This window comes from Poecilia reticulata, chromosome 1 (assembly GCF_904066995.2).
Source record: "Poecilia reticulata chromosome 1, P_reticulata-male-v2, whole genome shotgun sequence".
In the NCBI taxonomy this organism is placed as follows: domain Eukaryota; kingdom Metazoa; phylum Chordata; class Actinopteri; order Cyprinodontiformes; family Poeciliidae; genus Poecilia; species Poecilia reticulata.
The window spans coordinates 5,244,572-5,262,288 of NC_088830.1; the positions used below are offsets into that span (position 1 = coordinate 5,244,572).

General features: G+C 40.3%; 1 protein-coding gene and 1 long non-coding RNA gene across 2 annotated transcripts in view; one reads left to right on the top strand and one right to left on the bottom strand.

The window, feature by feature from the left end:
- LOC103457085 (protein ELFN1-like) overlaps positions 1-17,717 on the bottom strand; it is a 133,232-nt gene that overhangs the window by 9,544 nt on the left and 105,971 nt on the right. Inside the window, exons 3-4 of the mRNA XM_017306031.2 lie at positions 2,387-2,972; positions 2,144-2,297 (exon numbers count right to left, since the gene is read on the bottom strand). Of these exons, the coding sequence (XP_017161520.1) occupies positions 2,144-2,297; positions 2,387-2,655 (423 nt within the window). The 5' untranslated portion in view covers positions 2,656-2,972. The remainder of the gene's footprint in view (positions 1-2,143; positions 2,298-2,386; positions 2,973-17,717) is intronic.
- Positions 11,493-17,480, top strand: LOC103457012 (uncharacterized). The gene is made up of 3 exons (XR_532360.3): positions 11,493-14,032; positions 15,110-15,233; positions 16,995-17,480. It is a non-coding gene; the product is annotated as an uncharacterized LOC103457012 (long non-coding RNA).

Sequence of the window (17,717 nt, forward strand, 5' to 3'; positions counted from 1 at the left end):
TGATCTAAGCCTCTGTGCTGCGAATGAATTTTTACCCAGATCTGTCTTGTTCGCATTTTAGCTCCTGGCACCGCTCCAGCAGCTCGGGTGGATTGCATGGAGACTCATTATTGAAAAGCATAAATGAGTGGATGTTTTCAACATCATATCGGTTTCCATTCGCATATGTGAAGTGGGAGGGGGTGGGGGTGGGGGTTTATCCTTCATTTGAATAAAAGTAAAGCATCACACAGAAAACGTCATTTATTACTGTGAGAACTCAATCACAAAGCCATAAATGTCAAAATATAGTAAGTTTTTTTATTTCTGTATTGTTTATGTTCTGGAATTAGAGTTGATTAAACACTTTTTGTATTTTTCTAGGTTTGTGATTGAATTTATATAAAAACGAAAAGGGAGAATTTTTACAACAGTTATTGTTGCTGTATTATTTAGGAACAGCCATTAAAGCTGCAGTATGTAACTTTTGTAAAACATGTTATTTACATATGTCTTAAAACTGTTACTATATCAGTAGAGAATGAGAGGTAATCTGTGAAAAAAATGTAGCTGTCCTGACTCCTCACTGTGTCATCTAAATCAGTGGTCTCCAACCTTTTTATTATCGCGGACCGGTCAAGTTTTTGGAAATTTTGCTGCGGCCCGGAGGGGAGGGGGGTGAACCGTCAGATAAGGCTTCTGCATGTTGTTCCCGCTAAATCCTGAATATACCCAATTTGGGTTGTCTTAGCCCTTTCATCGCAGCCTGTGGGGTTTTCCCCGACTGGGAACAAGAATACGACCTGCTGAATGTGACAGGTAGCCAATCAGAAAGCGCGGTGACGTAAGAACAGAGGGGAATCCCAAACAGCTGACATATCGCGCAACTGAGAGGCCGGTAGATATCGGAGATGATATGTGGAAATGTTTATTATTAAATCTAAAAGGTCATTATTATGTGTTTGTTTCTTACTGTTTCTTACTCATTTTGCTGTTTGTGAGCCCAGCGTTGGCGCGCAAGTAACCAAGAGAATCCGATTAAAGGATTTTCAAAATAAAAGATCCTCCAGGCTCAAATAATACATAAAACGGAAATTTTTAATTATTTCTTGCTCGGCCCGGTACCATTTGGTCCACGGACCGGGGGTTGGGGACCACTGATCTAAAGAAAAGTACTGCTCTTGGTCAGGAACAACCAATCAGAGCCAGGAGGAGGGTCTTAGCAGTGTGAATCACCCTCATGTTCATGCTGCTCAATGTGCTAATGGCAGAGAAACAATTTACGGTTACAGAAAAACTGATATTCACCGTCATTGGCAGCCTTGCTAACTAAACTTAATATTTATGGCAAACTTTGTTGTTGGAAAGTATCTCCAATATACAGTAGCAGAGAACAAATAAGGAGGGTGTGAGCAGCGCATACACAAACTTGATTGGCAGAGCCCAATGCTGACCCTCTCCCTGGCTCTGATTGGTTGATTCAGACTGAGGTTTATTTCTGCAAATTGAGCTTTCACAGATTGCCTGTCTTGTACTATTCAGGACAAGTAACCCAGACTGTGACTTTGCTAGGCTGCTAGCAAAGTCGTAAGAAAACCAAATTCTCCCAGTCTGGCCCTGATGCTCCATCGTACCAAAGCAAAGTGTGAAGCCACAGTGATCAATCAGACTTTGACGTGTGTCAAATGGATGGATTTCAGGTAGAAATGTAATCTATTTTGCTAACCTTCATGAATTCCTGTAAAATTGAAAATTCCTACAGTAGCAAGGATCACTTAAGCAACTTCCAGCGATAGTGCGCCGAGGATTTTGTTGTTACAGCCCAGACTTCTGGACTCAATGAAGAAATGTTTAAAGTCAGCTAAAGATACGCCATTTTTTTTATTTAGTAAAATAATTATATTACGCATTTAGGTTTGCATTATTGCATCGGATATTTGTTTAGTATAATTGGTGTGGGGTTTAACATGTGTTGGTGTGTATCAGTGAACAACTCATGTCCTCAGATACACTTGAGCCAGTCTCACTGAGTTTGAGATATTTTACAGAAAAAGGCAGTTTTGCGTCTCTAGATGTTAGGGCATGCATCTTCTAGATAAAAGATGGATACTTTTGTTGTGCGTGGGCATACAGACATGTCCATGTATCTACTATCATGGCTTACCTGCAGGTTAAACTGTGCCGAGAACGCTCCGTCTTCCACATAGCTGATATCGTTCTTGGTGAGGTTCAGGTAGGTGAGGTTTCCGAAGCGACTGAGCGAGGAATAATGCACCGACCGTATCTTGTTCTCATTCAGCCTCAGATCCACAATCGTGCTGCGGATGTAGTAGATATTTAACCAAAACAAAAACTTTAAAAATCAATTACAAAGAAGCTTTCAAGTGTTTTGGTTTTTTTTTTCTACCTATTTATGTGGGAAGGGATGGCCTCGTAGGGCGGCTGGTTCATGCTGCAGATGGCCAGCCACACAAAGCCTTTCTCCCCTTCGATAAGCCAGCAGTCTGCCTTTACAGCCGGCAGTCGGAGCAGCGACAACAGAGCGAGGCAGCAGACGAAGGAGCCGGTTGTGGATAAGATTCCTGCCTTGCTGTGTCTCAGCTGTCCTGTTCTCTGGGCCATTTGGGACGTCATTACAATGTCCGACGGAGGAATCTGACCAGAGATCCCTGCCATTTAACATGTATTCATGTAGCCTGCAGTCATTAGAAAGCTTTGGCCAAACTTTTGTTTTCCTCTCAGATTGTTAAATGACTGATTAGAGTAAAAATGAGTGAATCACTAGGATATGGCACTTTACTGGCAGTAAGTAAACAGCATCTATCGCCTAAATAAAGTCCACATGTATTATTTTCGGTGGAAATTGGCAAGCTGAGTTTGTCCTGCTGCTAGACCGGTTTTCACTTCTCCTGAGGCCATCTCTTATTCGACCGGCTCCTCTTCTCATTCTTCCTCGGCGCTCGTCGGTCTTCCCTCGGCACGAGAACTTATCTCTGGTGAGGAAAACAAACGGAGACGAGGGTGTTAGTCGAGGGTCTTTCATTAAGCAGACGTGTTTGTCCGTGAGACGCAGCGATCTGAACCCTGTTACCGACATGATGAGACGAGGAAGGAACTTATTCCCTCCACGTCTAAGTTGATGTATGCAGCCGTACACACACAGCGTTGAGTTCTTACACTCAGAAGACATCGCAAGTACAAATCACACTTGCGTGTTTTTTAACAGATTCTGTGCCGCTGTTCCTCCATTAGCCTCGGGGCTTTGGTGGGCTGCCGCTAACAATAGCCCAGCTATAGATACTCTTTCTAATTAATTTATGTGGGCCAAATAAAACACTCTCCGTGAGAGAAAAAAGAAAAGGAAAGCTGATGTATGATGGATTGAGAGGCTGAAGGAGGCTCCCAGCAGGCCTCCCTTGGTGAGAATGTGTGTGGAGGGGGAAAGAGATGAAAGCAGCAAGCATGAGAGAAGGAAGCTAGCAAGAAAGAAAAGAAGCAGCATTCCTGTTTGACAAAAGCTCATTCTGGAAAGAAACCAGGATAAAGTATTCTTTGAGTGTTTGAGAAATCTGTTTGGAAAAAAAAGAGGCAGAGATTAAACAGGAAGTGACATTGAATAGATTAAGGAAGTTCTTGATTGTTTCAACAACACAAAAGCCCAATCTTTACACCAATATGCTTATTTTAAGTTCCTCTTGCATTTGTAACATTTTCAGTTTTACTTTTCTCGCGCCATCACCAGGCTCAGTGCAGGAACCGCCGTCAGCTTCATGCACACAGCGGGCGAACTCACAGTGGCACAAGAAACGGCCTTCCTGCAGACCAAGGGTGGAAGCTTAGGTAAACAAAGCGTTGAGAACGCAAATCACCGGGGTGCAGAAACGCTGCAGAGCTGGAAGGGACACAAGGGATGCAGAGACGGCTGATTCCTGCCTGCAGGAGCAGAGGAGGGAGCTGGAGAGCAGGCCAGCTGGGGGAAATGTGCACCTGCCCTCCTTTTGTAACATATACACATAACAGCTAACATGATACACACAGAAAGAAATGTTAGGAGGCTGTCAGCCTTTTTTCCATTTGGCATCATTCATCGGGTTCCCCGCCACGCTCCCGCTAACAGCTTACGGTACGGGGAACCGCCTTGGCATTCGGAGAACGGCCCTGTGGCACATGACAGCATTTGAAATCGTGACCAGCTTGCTTCACACTAGTCATCGTACTTTCAAAAATTTATGAGGTACAAACCGTCTTAGGATGAGAAACTTAATGTGACCTTACCACTGCTTTACAGAAAGAAGGATTGCTGAGATTATAGTGACATACCTCATGCTAATGCAGAGGAACCCTTTGAAATTCACACCCCAGATCCAAATACATACTGCACTATTGAGGACAGGAGAGCATCAGGAGCCACAACAGGGTTAGAATAGCTTTGGGTTTTTTTATTATAGTAGGAAAACGGAATGACACAATTCATTGACGGTTGACAAACTGCTTGTGTGGGGCTAAAAAAACCCCAAAAAACTTTATATCAGTTTAAAAGACTAATAAATTCATAAACACAAAATAAAAGATATTATATCTATAATATAGAATAAATATCAGGAGTAGAGCTTAGCCTGGGACTTTGATGTCTAGGCTAAAAATTATTTGTCAAAAAAAATATTTTTTGTGATAATTGATTTGTAAGAGCAACAAAGGCCATTGAGTGAGCCAAACAAAACAAGAACAAACAAAAAAAAATCATGTTTTCATGTTTCATGTACTGTGATAAATCCACACACACACACACACGCACGCACGCACGCACGCACGCACGCACGCACGCACACGCACACACACACACACACACACACACAACATATTCCTACAGCACATTGCCCCTTCTCTTTATGACTGATGAGGAGCATTTGTAGATGCGTTTCCTCCAGGGCAGGTTGTGAGCGAGGCAGAAATATGAGCACATTTATAACAGACGCACTCGTATATGTATACACAGACAGCCATGCACATAAACACAAGTAAAACATCCTGCAGCTCTTCATTTCAGAGTGTAGTGGCACGTCACACACTTAAACAGGTTCTCTCATTACTATTCAGAACCAAAGTGCGAAGGAGCAGCAGACTGGCTAAAAGTCATCAAGAGAAACACGATGACGTATTTGAGGAGAGAAGGCTGATGCACTTACAGAACAGCAAGACTCTACACATGCTGTAATTAACTAATTCACACTTTGAAGAAACCAAAAACAACCAATCAGAGCCAGGAGGCTGTCAGTCAACCTCGTGAACGCGCTGCCCATTCTTGCACTGAAGATGAACTATCAGGAACAGAAGGAACTTCTTAAAGAGACTGAATCCTAATTTCAAAGCATCAAACTGGAAAGTCAAATTTCTTTTATGTTTGACATACACATTTTATCAACATATGCATTTTAACAACATAGTTGATTGTGAGACGATGTGCCATGGAATCTGTATCACACCGGTCCTTTAAAGGTGCATTCACACCAGCCCTGTTTAGTCCGCTTAAGCTGAACTCTAGTTCGTTTCACTAGAACACAGGTGTCAAAGTCCAGTCCTCCAGGGCCGATGTCCTGCAACTTTTAGATGTGCCGCTGCTGGACCACACCTGAATACAATAATTAGTCCTTAGCAAGGCTCTACACAAGGAGGAGGTAATTAAGCCATTTGATTCCAGTGTTTTGTACCTGTGGCACATCTAAAAACTTCAGGAAAGCGGCTCTTGAGGACTGGAGTTTGACACCCCTGGTCTAGAAGGTCCGATTTGTTTGGGGAGGTATGAATGCACAATCAAACTCTGACGTGGACCAAAAAGTGAACTCTGGTCCACCTAAAAACCTCTGGTTCAGTTCGGTTGAAGTGAATGGTTTGAATACATATGTGGACCAGAGACTGCTTCAAAAGCATGAAGTGGACTACAGTACATGGGATTCTGAATCAATAGAACCAATGGAAATGGCTTGTGACCTTTTACCAAGGAAAAAAGAAAAATCCTACAACCACTTAAATCTGACGCTACTCCATTTTTGTTTACATTTTGTGAAGAAAGTTGAGCTCAGTGTCGTTTTCTGAGGTTTTCGTGTCGTTTCCTTCAGTAGTTCTTGATGCAGCGCCACCACAGGCGAGGGTGGGGAACAGGTTTATCAATTAATTTGGATGGTTTGACACAGCTCAGTGTAAAACACACCGACTAAAAATGTAGTAAATGTTCAGTTTCTGGTCCCTGAACTGAGTCTACCAGAGTATCTGGTGTGGAAACACAATAAGCATCCTTAACTTTTTGCGAATAATGCATCGGGCACAACATTCTGACCATCTGTTATACATTTTAATATTTGCATTAACGGCGTTGTTGTGAAACTGTGGTATTTTTAAAGTACTTTATATTATTCTGAGAATCACATACAGACCCGTGCCTACGATATACCAGTTCTTCACAATATAAAGTAATGTACTTTTTTTTTGTTTTTAAATGTGAATGACGAGAGAATATTAAAATACAGCATTACTGAACAGGCATAATAAACCAAGTTCTCTCTGTAGGATTCAGCATTTTCACGCCTTCTTTCTTTTATCAGATTGTTCACCTAAAACTTCACTACAATCACTTTTCTTCTTCTCAACTATGAAAAAAAAAAGCCTCGATGTTTGTATGCCAGAAATCAAAAATCAGCCGGCACATTTAAGTGATCGGTGGCAGAGTGTTTGTGATGAGCAGAGCCCCCATAAAACAGTAAAGGAAACGACAGGAACAAAGAGACGGCTTGCTGTGACAGGAGAGACCATCTTAATGTTCGTCTTTTCAGATTGATGCATCCGTGGCTTCAAGTGTTGTTTCGCTGTCTCAAGCTGTAAGCAAAGAGTCAACAACGCCGTGCGTCTGACTATACAAGCTTAACCTTTCAGCCAGGTCATATTTTATTCAAGAAGCGGTCAGGCGGGGAAGCAATGGGTTGTTCTTAATACTCAGGCTTTTTGAGTCTACCTAGTTTAAATGTAAAACGAGCCATTCGGACGATTTTAAAAGGAAAATGAAACAGTTTCTCCTTCAGTAGATTTTTTTTTTTTTTGTAAAAAACTTTGTCATCTCAAAGTTACAAACCCTAAGTCCACAGTTAGGAGTTAATTTCCATCACATAACTCACTTTTCTAAGCTGCTTGAAACACCTTGTTTGAAGTCCAAGCTTTTACTCCGCCACCATGAAATGCATTTGCATAAAGTACTTAGTGGCTGAGTCTGACACATCTCAAACAAAGTTCTGCCTTGTTTTCCCTCATGAAACAGCAACTCAACCTGAGCAAAGTGGGCTCTTCACGGATGAGCTGAGATTAATTGAACCGCCGATGACATCAGTTTGATCGGTTTTGGCAACCAACCCACACGGTCTGTTTCATCAGAAACAATAGCATAAATACGGTCTTGTGAAATCCATTCTACTCTGTTTAATTTTTCCAAATATTCCACTTTTTCTATTTTTACTTTTCCCACTCAGGTCTTCTGGTTCTGGTCTGCTGTGCATCCCCAGAACCAGAACCAGAACCAAATGCAAAGAAGCAGCATTCAGCTTCTATGCACCACAAATCTGGAATATATTTCCAGAAAACCGCAAAACAGCTGAAACACTGAGTTCCTTTAAATTAAGGCAAAATCTCCATCTGTGGCTTTTGACCCATAATAAATGGAACATTGATCTTCATATTTGATGTGTATTGATTATTTTTACCAGTTGTAATGTCTGTCACTGGTTTTCACAACTGTTGACTATATGATGTGCTTATGATGGGTTTGATTTGTTGTTTTTTTTTACAATGTAAACCATTTTGAACTGCCGAGTTGGTGACATGTGCTATACAAATAAATTTGATTGATTGATTTTAAATTCCATCCATATTTATTAACCCAAAATGGAAATATGGAGTGGATGGAAACAGTTCAACCAATCAATGGCCAAAGAGATCCGTATTTAATGTTATTTAAGTTTCACATATATAGCAAAGTGGTGTTGTTGAGCAGAACATTGGACAATACAGGGTATTTAAAAGTATGTCACTATCATTAAAAACAAAGAAATTCAGTCATCTTTTTAGGCTCGTTTTTAAATCCTGCCATTCCCTTGACAGGAAGTTCATTTAATGTTTGTACTTTTCATAACAGAATCCCCAAATCCTTGCCTACTTTGCTGCTGTTACACTTAAATTTCCCCATTGTGGGATAGTAAAATATCCATCCATCCATCCATTTTCTTGCACCCTTTTCCCCTCAATGGGGTCGGGAGGGGTGCTGGTGCCCATCTCCAGCCAACGTTTCGGGCGAGGGGCGGGGTACACCCTGGACAGGTCGCCAGTCTGTCGCAGGGCAACACAGAGACACACAGGATACACAACCATGCACACACACACTCACACCTAGGGACAATTTGGAGAGGCCAATTAACCTGACAGTCATGTTTTTGGACTGTGGGAGGAAACCGGAGTACCCGGAGAAAACCCACGCACGCACAGGAAGAACATGCAAACTCCATGCAGAAAGACCCCAGGCCGGGAATTGAACCCAGAACCTTCTTGCTGCAAGGCAACAGCTCTACCAACTGCGCCACTGTGCAGCCCGATAGTAAAATATATTTTTTCTATTTTATTTAAATCAGATGTGTTGATAAACCATGGTGAAGATCAGGACTGAGAACAGCAGATTCAAATCAAAGCAAATGTATGTGTTAAGAATGGTACAGTCAAAGTCTAGATATAAATACAATTGAGACTGTCAAAACTTGACACCTAAAATTTTTTGGCTGATCTAAATGGGCTTGAATAGCCTTGTTAGAACAGACTTACTCCCAAAAGTTGGAGTCATAATTCCACTAAAAGGCGATTCTACAAACCAAAAATAACATATTCTCTTTCTGCTTCACAATTATTCACTGATTGCCTGTCTCATGAAATCAGAATTAGAGCACATTGAAGTTTGCGACTGTGACGTGACAAAATGTGAGAAAATTCACAGAGAATGAATACTTTTGCATTGGAAATGGGGAGCACACGATCCCTGGACCTCCATGGGAATGTCACCTCAGTGTCACCCATCTCTCTCTCCATCCATCAAGACTGATTGACTCCTGCAGAAACGAGCCTTCAACATCACACAGCATCACAAATCCTGAAGGGAAACAACATCGTACATCTGTCCTTTCCCTCCAACGCCGGCGGCTGTTTAACACCTGGGGGCAGACGGGGGAGGGCCAGGGGGAGTTGATGGTAGTAATAAAAAAGGCGGGCATGGTGCAGTGTGAGGTTTAAGATGACATCCTCGTTTGTCCTATAAGAGATATGAACGCAGAGAGCATGGCTGACATTTCTACAGTAAAAATAGAGAGCGGTCTTTTCTCTGCTCCGTGTTGTAAACGGCCACAACAGGGCAGGAAATGCCATTCTTCAAGCTCCTCTGCTTTTTCTCATCTTGGAATATCATCTGTCTCTGTAGGTTTTTTTTCTCTGACTTGGTGTAGAAGTTAGGTCAGAACAAAAGGCAGAACTGAAACTCAGTCCACCCTGCAGTGCTACACCTCAGACTACAGTGAACATGTAAGATAACCAACCCACAGCGTTAGGCTTCGTACACTTTAGGGATGCACAATGTTTAGTCAATATCTGATATGCCGATATACGAAAACTCATTTGGTCGATAAACGATACCAATAATGATATTTTTTCTTATACCTACTTACTGAAACTGTATGGCTTTTTCTACTGTGGAATTAAAATACTGCATTATCTTTGTCAATCTAACCTGCTACCAAATGCAAACGCTAAGTAGGCTGAAAATGATGGAGCACTTTCAACTTGCATTATGATTAATGTCAAATTTATTCATGACGTCTGCTCTCTATTAGACAATGACAACATTCAAACAGTGCAGAGTTAACGTTGTGGTGGTTTGTCATAAAAAAACAACACATTTTTTTTATCGGTGAGTTATTTTGACGGAATGCTGGACGTTCGATAATAAATTTCAGAGCTAATATCGGCCGATACCATACTGATAGTATTGTACATCCCCAGTACTTATGAAACATTATTTGATGTTCAAGAAGAAAAGCAGAGACAGAGGAAGGCAGAACAGGAACGACATTAATTCTGGACAATTTATTTTTCCTCCTCTTCACCTCAAAATACAAAAGTGACCAAATATTGTTTGTAACAGCATTACAAACTAATTGCAGAGTTGTAAAGTTTAAGTAGCGTTTTTAAGCCGATACATTTCTATGACTCATTTTGCTGTGACCAGTGGACTGGACTTTGCTGGACTTTTAAGTTACTCTCTAAAGATGTTGCTATGACAGCGCAGTTAACCTATGGATGGCAATAATAAAAATGACAATAAATAATTGATCAAATTCAAAAAATATTTTCAGACAATCATGTCTCTCTGCAACAATGTGAATATATTATTTTGTGCTCTTGAATCTAAAGCTTTTTAAATAATAAAAATCTGTAAGCTGTGACTTTGGAATAAGAACGATACATGCAGGAATTCACACAAAACCCATATTTTATCATAAGAATCCCAAAATATTCTGTGATGACGTGATGTGTCTGTATTTAAAATAACATAGACATGTGCCTATATACCTAGATTCTATGGAGTTTTAACAAGAAATATTTGTCATTTCAAACAATGTTGGCAGCGTACACCTAAATGATAAATATTCATATGAAATCTATATTCCGTGGAAAACATTCCAAAATATCCTCAGACATATGTGACTACAAGAGAAACAATTTGAACTGAGTCCCATGAGCCTGAATGTAACAACTTAACCAAAACAACTGTTGAACCTTGAAGCCGTTTAACAAAAAGTAACCTTGCATTTCAGGCTAAAAGTCTGCAGCTTCCTGCTGAATCTAAAACATGATTTTGTTTGTTTCATTTTAGTCATTTAGTTGTAGCTGCATGAGTCTGCAAACCATATTGTTACATTAATCAAACACAGGGTTATTTAATTATACATTATTTTTATTTTTTTCTAAACCTTATTTAATTATATATCAACTTTAGGAATTTAATAGAAACCTATGAAAAGTGTCAGACTTCAGCGTTATGGTTTGAAAAGATTAAAATAATAATCACACCATCACCTGACATAACATTCCTCCAAAAGCTGCTACACATTCAAACATATATATATACACCCCCCCCCCACACACACACACGCACGCACGCACGCACGCACACACACGCACACACACACACACACACACACACACACACACACACACACACACACACACACACACACACACGGGTATGATAACTGCGTGTGTGTGTGTGCAAGCATTAGGCCAAACAGGGTTTTAGCACACATAATGAGATTTCACACTTTGAAATACACACACGGACACACACTAATGTTGAAGATAAACATGTCTGAAAGCTATGTGTGATCCAAATGTACACACACATAAACACACGCAGACACGCACACACACACACACGCACGCACGCACGCACACACACGTTTTTCTATCGTCACAGGGATTTTGCTTAGCCTTCCATTCATTTTCATTCATTTCTACTGCCTAACCCTGAAACTTACCTTAACCCCAACCATCCCTGATCTAAACTCATGTCACACCTGACCAAAAAACAGCACTTCCTGTTATGGGGTCTGGGCTTTGGGCCTCACAATGTAGCATTTGTTGGAAAAATGGGCCTTATAAGGTGAGAAATGCTAAAACACACATGCACACACACAAACTACACACACACGTACTGTCCCTGATGTAAAAGGATTTGTCAGGCTCCCACACTGTACACATGCAAAGCTAATGGATCTCCACCGAGAAACACCATCCATTTATAAAAAAAAGGTGTAGCTCCACCCGCCTGACCGAGAGGAGACACAGAAACACACACACACCTGTTGAGGTAGAAAAACTGCCATCCAGAAAAGGAGCAGGTTAAGCCTTCCTCTTTATGGACGGTTTCTGTCCTGACAGGATGTTTGAGCACACACTTCAGCCTCAAATACTCATTTTGTTTTAAAGCTGCTGCTTCCAAACCAGAGAGTGTATATCTACTGCCAGGCATTTTTTGACCCCTGGTCTTTAGCATGATTAAAATTTTCTTCACCAGATGCATTTAACTGCATCCTGAAAGGGCAAAAATGCTGCAGGGCTGCCCAGATTCAGAAAACCAAATGTCTCCAGAATGGCTGCCCGTGTTCAAGATTAGTTGCGTTTCCATCGACCATAGAATCGCGCAATTTGACATTTTAAAAATAATTTTGCTTAATGGAAACCAGGCAGTTTCGAAATTGGTTTATTTCGCGAAACAGGCAATGGAATCACTTTTGTCGCGTCACACGAGTCACGTGATCAACAACCAGATGTTGCCACTGGTAGAAACTACGAAGACGACGACAGGAAGTAGTTGGAGGATGATGACGCGGCATGGTTTTTAATGACTCATCGCATGATTCAACTTTTTCACGTGTGACTTTAATTTGGTATCTTATTTAATGGGAACAGGGCAATTGCAAAGTCGATATTATTGGAATAACAATGTTTTGCTCACATTAGTGATGCAGCCTTAGTTGCCATTGGTGTTGTTTGGATTCTATGTACAGAGGGTGATTTTTATTACATGTGTGGCATGTCGAACAACGTGAGCAGTTCTTGCTCAGTAGCCCATTCAAAGCTGAAACCTTTACTCCTCAGGAATGTAACCTCTCCTTTGTCGGCTTTCTGCTGGAATGAGTCACATTTTTCAGCAGACTCTCTTTCTCACTATTTATTCAATGTCACATGCTGTTTTTATTTTAATTATGTAAAGCACTTTGAAATGCCTTGCTGCTGAAATGTGCTATACAAATAAAATTTGATTGATTGATTGATTGATTGATTGATTGATTGATTGATTGATTGATTGATTCTGTTAAACCAGCGCTTTATCTTCATGGCTTTGATGATCTTGGTTCAATTTCTGTATGTCATTGTTCTATTTAGAAAGAACAGCAACAGAAGTAGTAGAGAATCTGCTTTTTACTGTAAAAATGTGCTTCAGATGGTTTTGAAGCTGACTTTTTGTGGGTGCAATTGATTTCACCCCAAAATATAATAGTTTTGAGTTTTTCATTGTAGTCTGGTGTGTTTCTTTGACTTTTTGCTTGTCTAATGTAGTTAGTTTGAATGAGTTTTTAAGAGTGTATGCTAGTTTTTATTAATTATCAGTTAAATATTGCTTAGTTTGACCTTTTTCATAATTTTTAGGTGCCGAATTCAAAAAGGTCAACGTATCATATCGTGACTATGTAAACATCAATTGTTTACATCGATGCAGAAGGTTCCAGTTTCAAAAAATGTTGAACAAAAACTGGCTTTATTTTCTCTCAACTTTTGCTGTCGCCATGTTGCAGACTCACGTAAGAGCCATGAGGAGCAAATTACGTCAGCTGTCAGCGTAATTTGCAGACAGTTGACGTAAGCTGCTTGGGTGGTGAAAATTATTTAATAAACGTGAAAATGAAGGATATTTATTTCCATAATTTAAGAATGTTTTAGTCATGGTTACAAACGCACACTACAGTTCCAGATAGTTATAGTTTTTCTCCATTAATTACCGTTTTTATTTATTTCAGTTAACAAAAATGTGTTTTCAGTTTCTGTTGTTGTCGTTAGCTTTAGTCCAGAAAATCTTTATGATTTTATGATTATTTGCGTCTCTATATGAGGTCTGCAGAGGAGCTTGCATAAAGATTTATTTTTCATAGACTGGGGGAGTGCTTCTAGTGACCAGTAATGTTAAACTGTTAGCAATTAAAATGGAATAACGCACAATATTTCTTTCCAGGCGAGCGTGAAATTTGTAAATCAAGCTTCAAGGCTGTGTGGAGCCAACCGACTCCCACACTCCTCTGCACAGATCGCTCCTGGCAACGCCACCAGAATAACGAACAGCCGATAAGAAGGGCAAACCTTCCAGAGGAGAGGAAGACTGAAGCATTCCAGAAGATGCATCCCTGACTGAACAGAGTCGGTGAGGATGAAGACAAGGGAGATTTTTTTTTAAATGTGTGGGCGAGTTTTTTTCTGAGGCTCTCGGTGGAATGATATCAGAGAGAATGGATCGGTGGAGAAACACTGCAAACACGTAAGAACGCAGAAGATCCAGAAATCAGTGCCACAGACGTCCCCCAGTCACCTCCTGACATGGTGGAACATCAGGTTCTGATTCCTTCAGCTTCCTCTGGTGCTTTTAGTTGAACATTGTGGTTTGGATGATTGTTTGGGATGTTGAGTTTGAGCAATAATTTATTTAATACGCAGCAGTATGGCACTGCAAAAACACTAAGCATTTAGAGTTTGGGTCTAGATCCTAAAGCAAATATCTTAGCGCACTAGAAATAAGACTAACTTAGAAGGAACTTTTCAACAAGAATAGGGAGCTTGTTTGAAGTTAATTTCTTAAAATTGGAGAAGTACTTGTTCCACTGGCAGATTATTTTTCTTAGAACAAGACATTTTTGTGTTGTTAAAAGTCAAATAATCTGCCAAGGGACTTGTACTTTTTCATGAATATTAAGGATTTATTTACTTAAAACAAGCTTCTATTTTTGCAAAACTAGACCAAAAATACTTGGTAAGATTTTGTGTTTTTCCAGTGTATGAAGTATAATAGAAATGATGATTAAAAAAAAAAAAGTTCTAATTGAACAGTAAACAAATATTGGGAAGCAAATTTTCTTTTAGATTTTTAATATTATTTTGGCTTTTTGTGTGTTTTATTTAGAAATAGTTTTTTTTAGGAATACAGTGTTGATGATCATTTTGTACATTTTATTAACGTGATTTGTTTGAGTAATCTGAATTGCTATCAAGCCGATTAATTTAATTAGGAATTTGTTGAAGCTTTTTTATGTGTAACTTGAATAACATGCTTAAGTAACTAGGCCAGTGGTTCTTAACCTTTTTTGAGGTACCGAACCCCCCAGTTGCATATGCGCATTCACCGAACCCTTCTTACCAACGAACTAGGCCTTCTCCTTCCTATGTAATTCCATTCTTTTTTTTATTACTCCTCACAGCTCAGTCTTGTCTTTCTCCCACTGACAAGGATTCCTCCGGTAGAGTTTCAACTGGACCAGACTTAATGGAGGAGCGTTGTCGCAATAACGTGCTGAAGGAGGAGATTCACAAAGAGCAGGAGCTTCTTAAAGAGACAGAAGTTCAATCTCAAGGTATTAAATTGTGTTAACATTTAAGGCAAGAGATTTGTTTTCAACCTGAAAGAAATAAGCTAAAAGTCCACATTGGGTTCTGGTCATTTTAACATGTTCTTATTCCATAAATTTGGTCATTTCATAACTGAGTTTTTTGGGTGCAAGTTTGACATCTCATACTGGACACTTTGCATCACCCATGTGTCAATTCATAGCTGAGAAAAACAGTCTACAATCTATTCACAGTTTGCTGTAAAGAATTGAGATCATGTGACTCAAACTAATAATATCTACCAGCAGGAATTTACCATTATTGTCAATCAATGCTGCTAAATGCGCTAATGGCGGAGAAACAACTTTATCGGACATCATCAGTGGCCACGCTAACTAACCTGAGCATTAACAGCATGCTATGCTAGCTGCATCGTAGCAGAAAGTGCTAAGACCCGCCTCCTGGCTCTGATTGGATGTTTCTAGTTAGCACTGGGAGAAGGCGGAAAACTACATTGTCTGTCTCATAATGTCTCATAATGTCATGACATAGTGACAATTTCAACAAATATGTAAAACATTTTTTATTATAAAAGTTACCGTATTTTCCGCACTATAAGGCGCACCTTCAATGAATGGCCTATTTTAGGACTTTTTTCATATATAAGGCGCATGGGATAGACGCTACAGTTAGGGTTGCCACCCGTTCCTTACTGAACCGATACGAGACGCGATTTGTTCCATACTCTACAAATGTGGATGTGTAATAATAAAGAAGTGGTCCCAGAGTACTTTATATAGTCATTGTTTCACTCATGGTGTTGGTGTTGCGATATTGTGCCCAACTGCTTTCTGGGTAACACAGACCAACAGACACGCTGCCGCCGCAGTCTCTGTCTCTCTTCCCCCGCCGCCCCAGGCTTTAAATATATAGGGGCTGGTCCCTTGGTAACCCTAGTCGAAGCACCCCGGATGAATATCTAAAGCCACTTTGTTGACATAAAGAATGTCAACAAAAACAGTCTGACTCGGGTCAGCGAGTAGAGCCTTCCACGACTGGGCCGGGGCGTGGCTGGACGATGGTCACCCTTCTCCGGTCGTGCACAGCATGTTCATGGAGAACATGCTGTGTGCGTTCTCTGCAGACGACTTGATTATCAGGTCGGTAGGTAGATAGGTCAGTCAAACTTTATTAACAAATCAGTGTTCTGACAACTATCCCAGCATGCACCGCGCGCTTCTTCTACGGGCAAAATTGAAGTTGGCGGCTGCTTACCATAGTTACTAGACCTGTTGTGGCTCAATATTGGTCCATATATAAGGCGCACCGGATTATAAGGCGCACTGTTGGCTATTGAGAAAATTGAAGGTTTTTAGGTGCGCCTTATAGTGGGGAAAATACGGTACATACTCCAGCTTTTATGTGACCCACATTATCTAATTGTGTTTCTTTCCACATAATTTCTGAAGCATTTTACATAAAACACTACCTGTAAAATCCTGCCAAATTAAGAAAAGATGATCAAAGCAGCAGCTCTGATGCAGGAATCCGTTCTTGAAACATTCAGTAAAATGCACGACTTCTCCACCAACCACGGACATGAGTGCAAAAAACTAAATAAATAGAGGGATTTCTGAGTGATAGAAAGTGGAGCTTATGTACTCTGCTAGCTAGACCGTGTCATGGCTCTGTCTAAAAACTTTTCGCAAGAGTTTGACTGCAGAACTTTACCCGACAAATTACAGAGGCTAAGTACCATAACTCTCATCTCTCTCTCTGTCTCTCAGAGACAAACGCTCAGGCTCTCAACAATGCACACGGCTCACAGCAGCTGAGGAAGCATCACTCAGACACCACAAGCTGTTTGTTTCCTTCCGGTCTGGATGCTTGCAGCCAACTATAAAATATGACCAAAGCACCATCAAGATGAGAAGCAACAGATAAAAAGAAGGACTTCACAATAATTCATAGATATACAACTCATTAGACTTGAAAGACTGCAATAAGTGTATGTTGATTGTCTGTTTTATTAGATCTGTGTCTGTGATATGCATCAGGCACTTAGGGAAATCCATCCCCCCCCCCTTGCTTCTGTGATGGTTACATTGAGTTTAATGATGGCAACAAGGTGCAAACTTTGATTTTATCCTATAATATACGTCTCCTGTTGCGTAACATAGTTTTACAGCAACCCTACAGAGATTAAAGTTGATCCACACTGATTCCATCAGACTTAAAGGGGCAGTATTGTGTATTTTTCAGGCACATAGTGTAATTTTATAGCACAATCAAGTAACCATGTTAACTTCAGCAGTTATAAAAATGCTGCATATGTCAAATATGACTTTAAATAAATGTGACTTTGTAAATTAACACCTTGAAATTGGACCTCTGTCTCTTTAAGGAAGTGTTGCTCTTTCTGAAGCTCTGCTGTCATGTAGTCATCACAACATGGCTCCTCTATTAACTCTTTAACAATGTTTTTACCAGAGTTTCACTGAGCAGTAGCT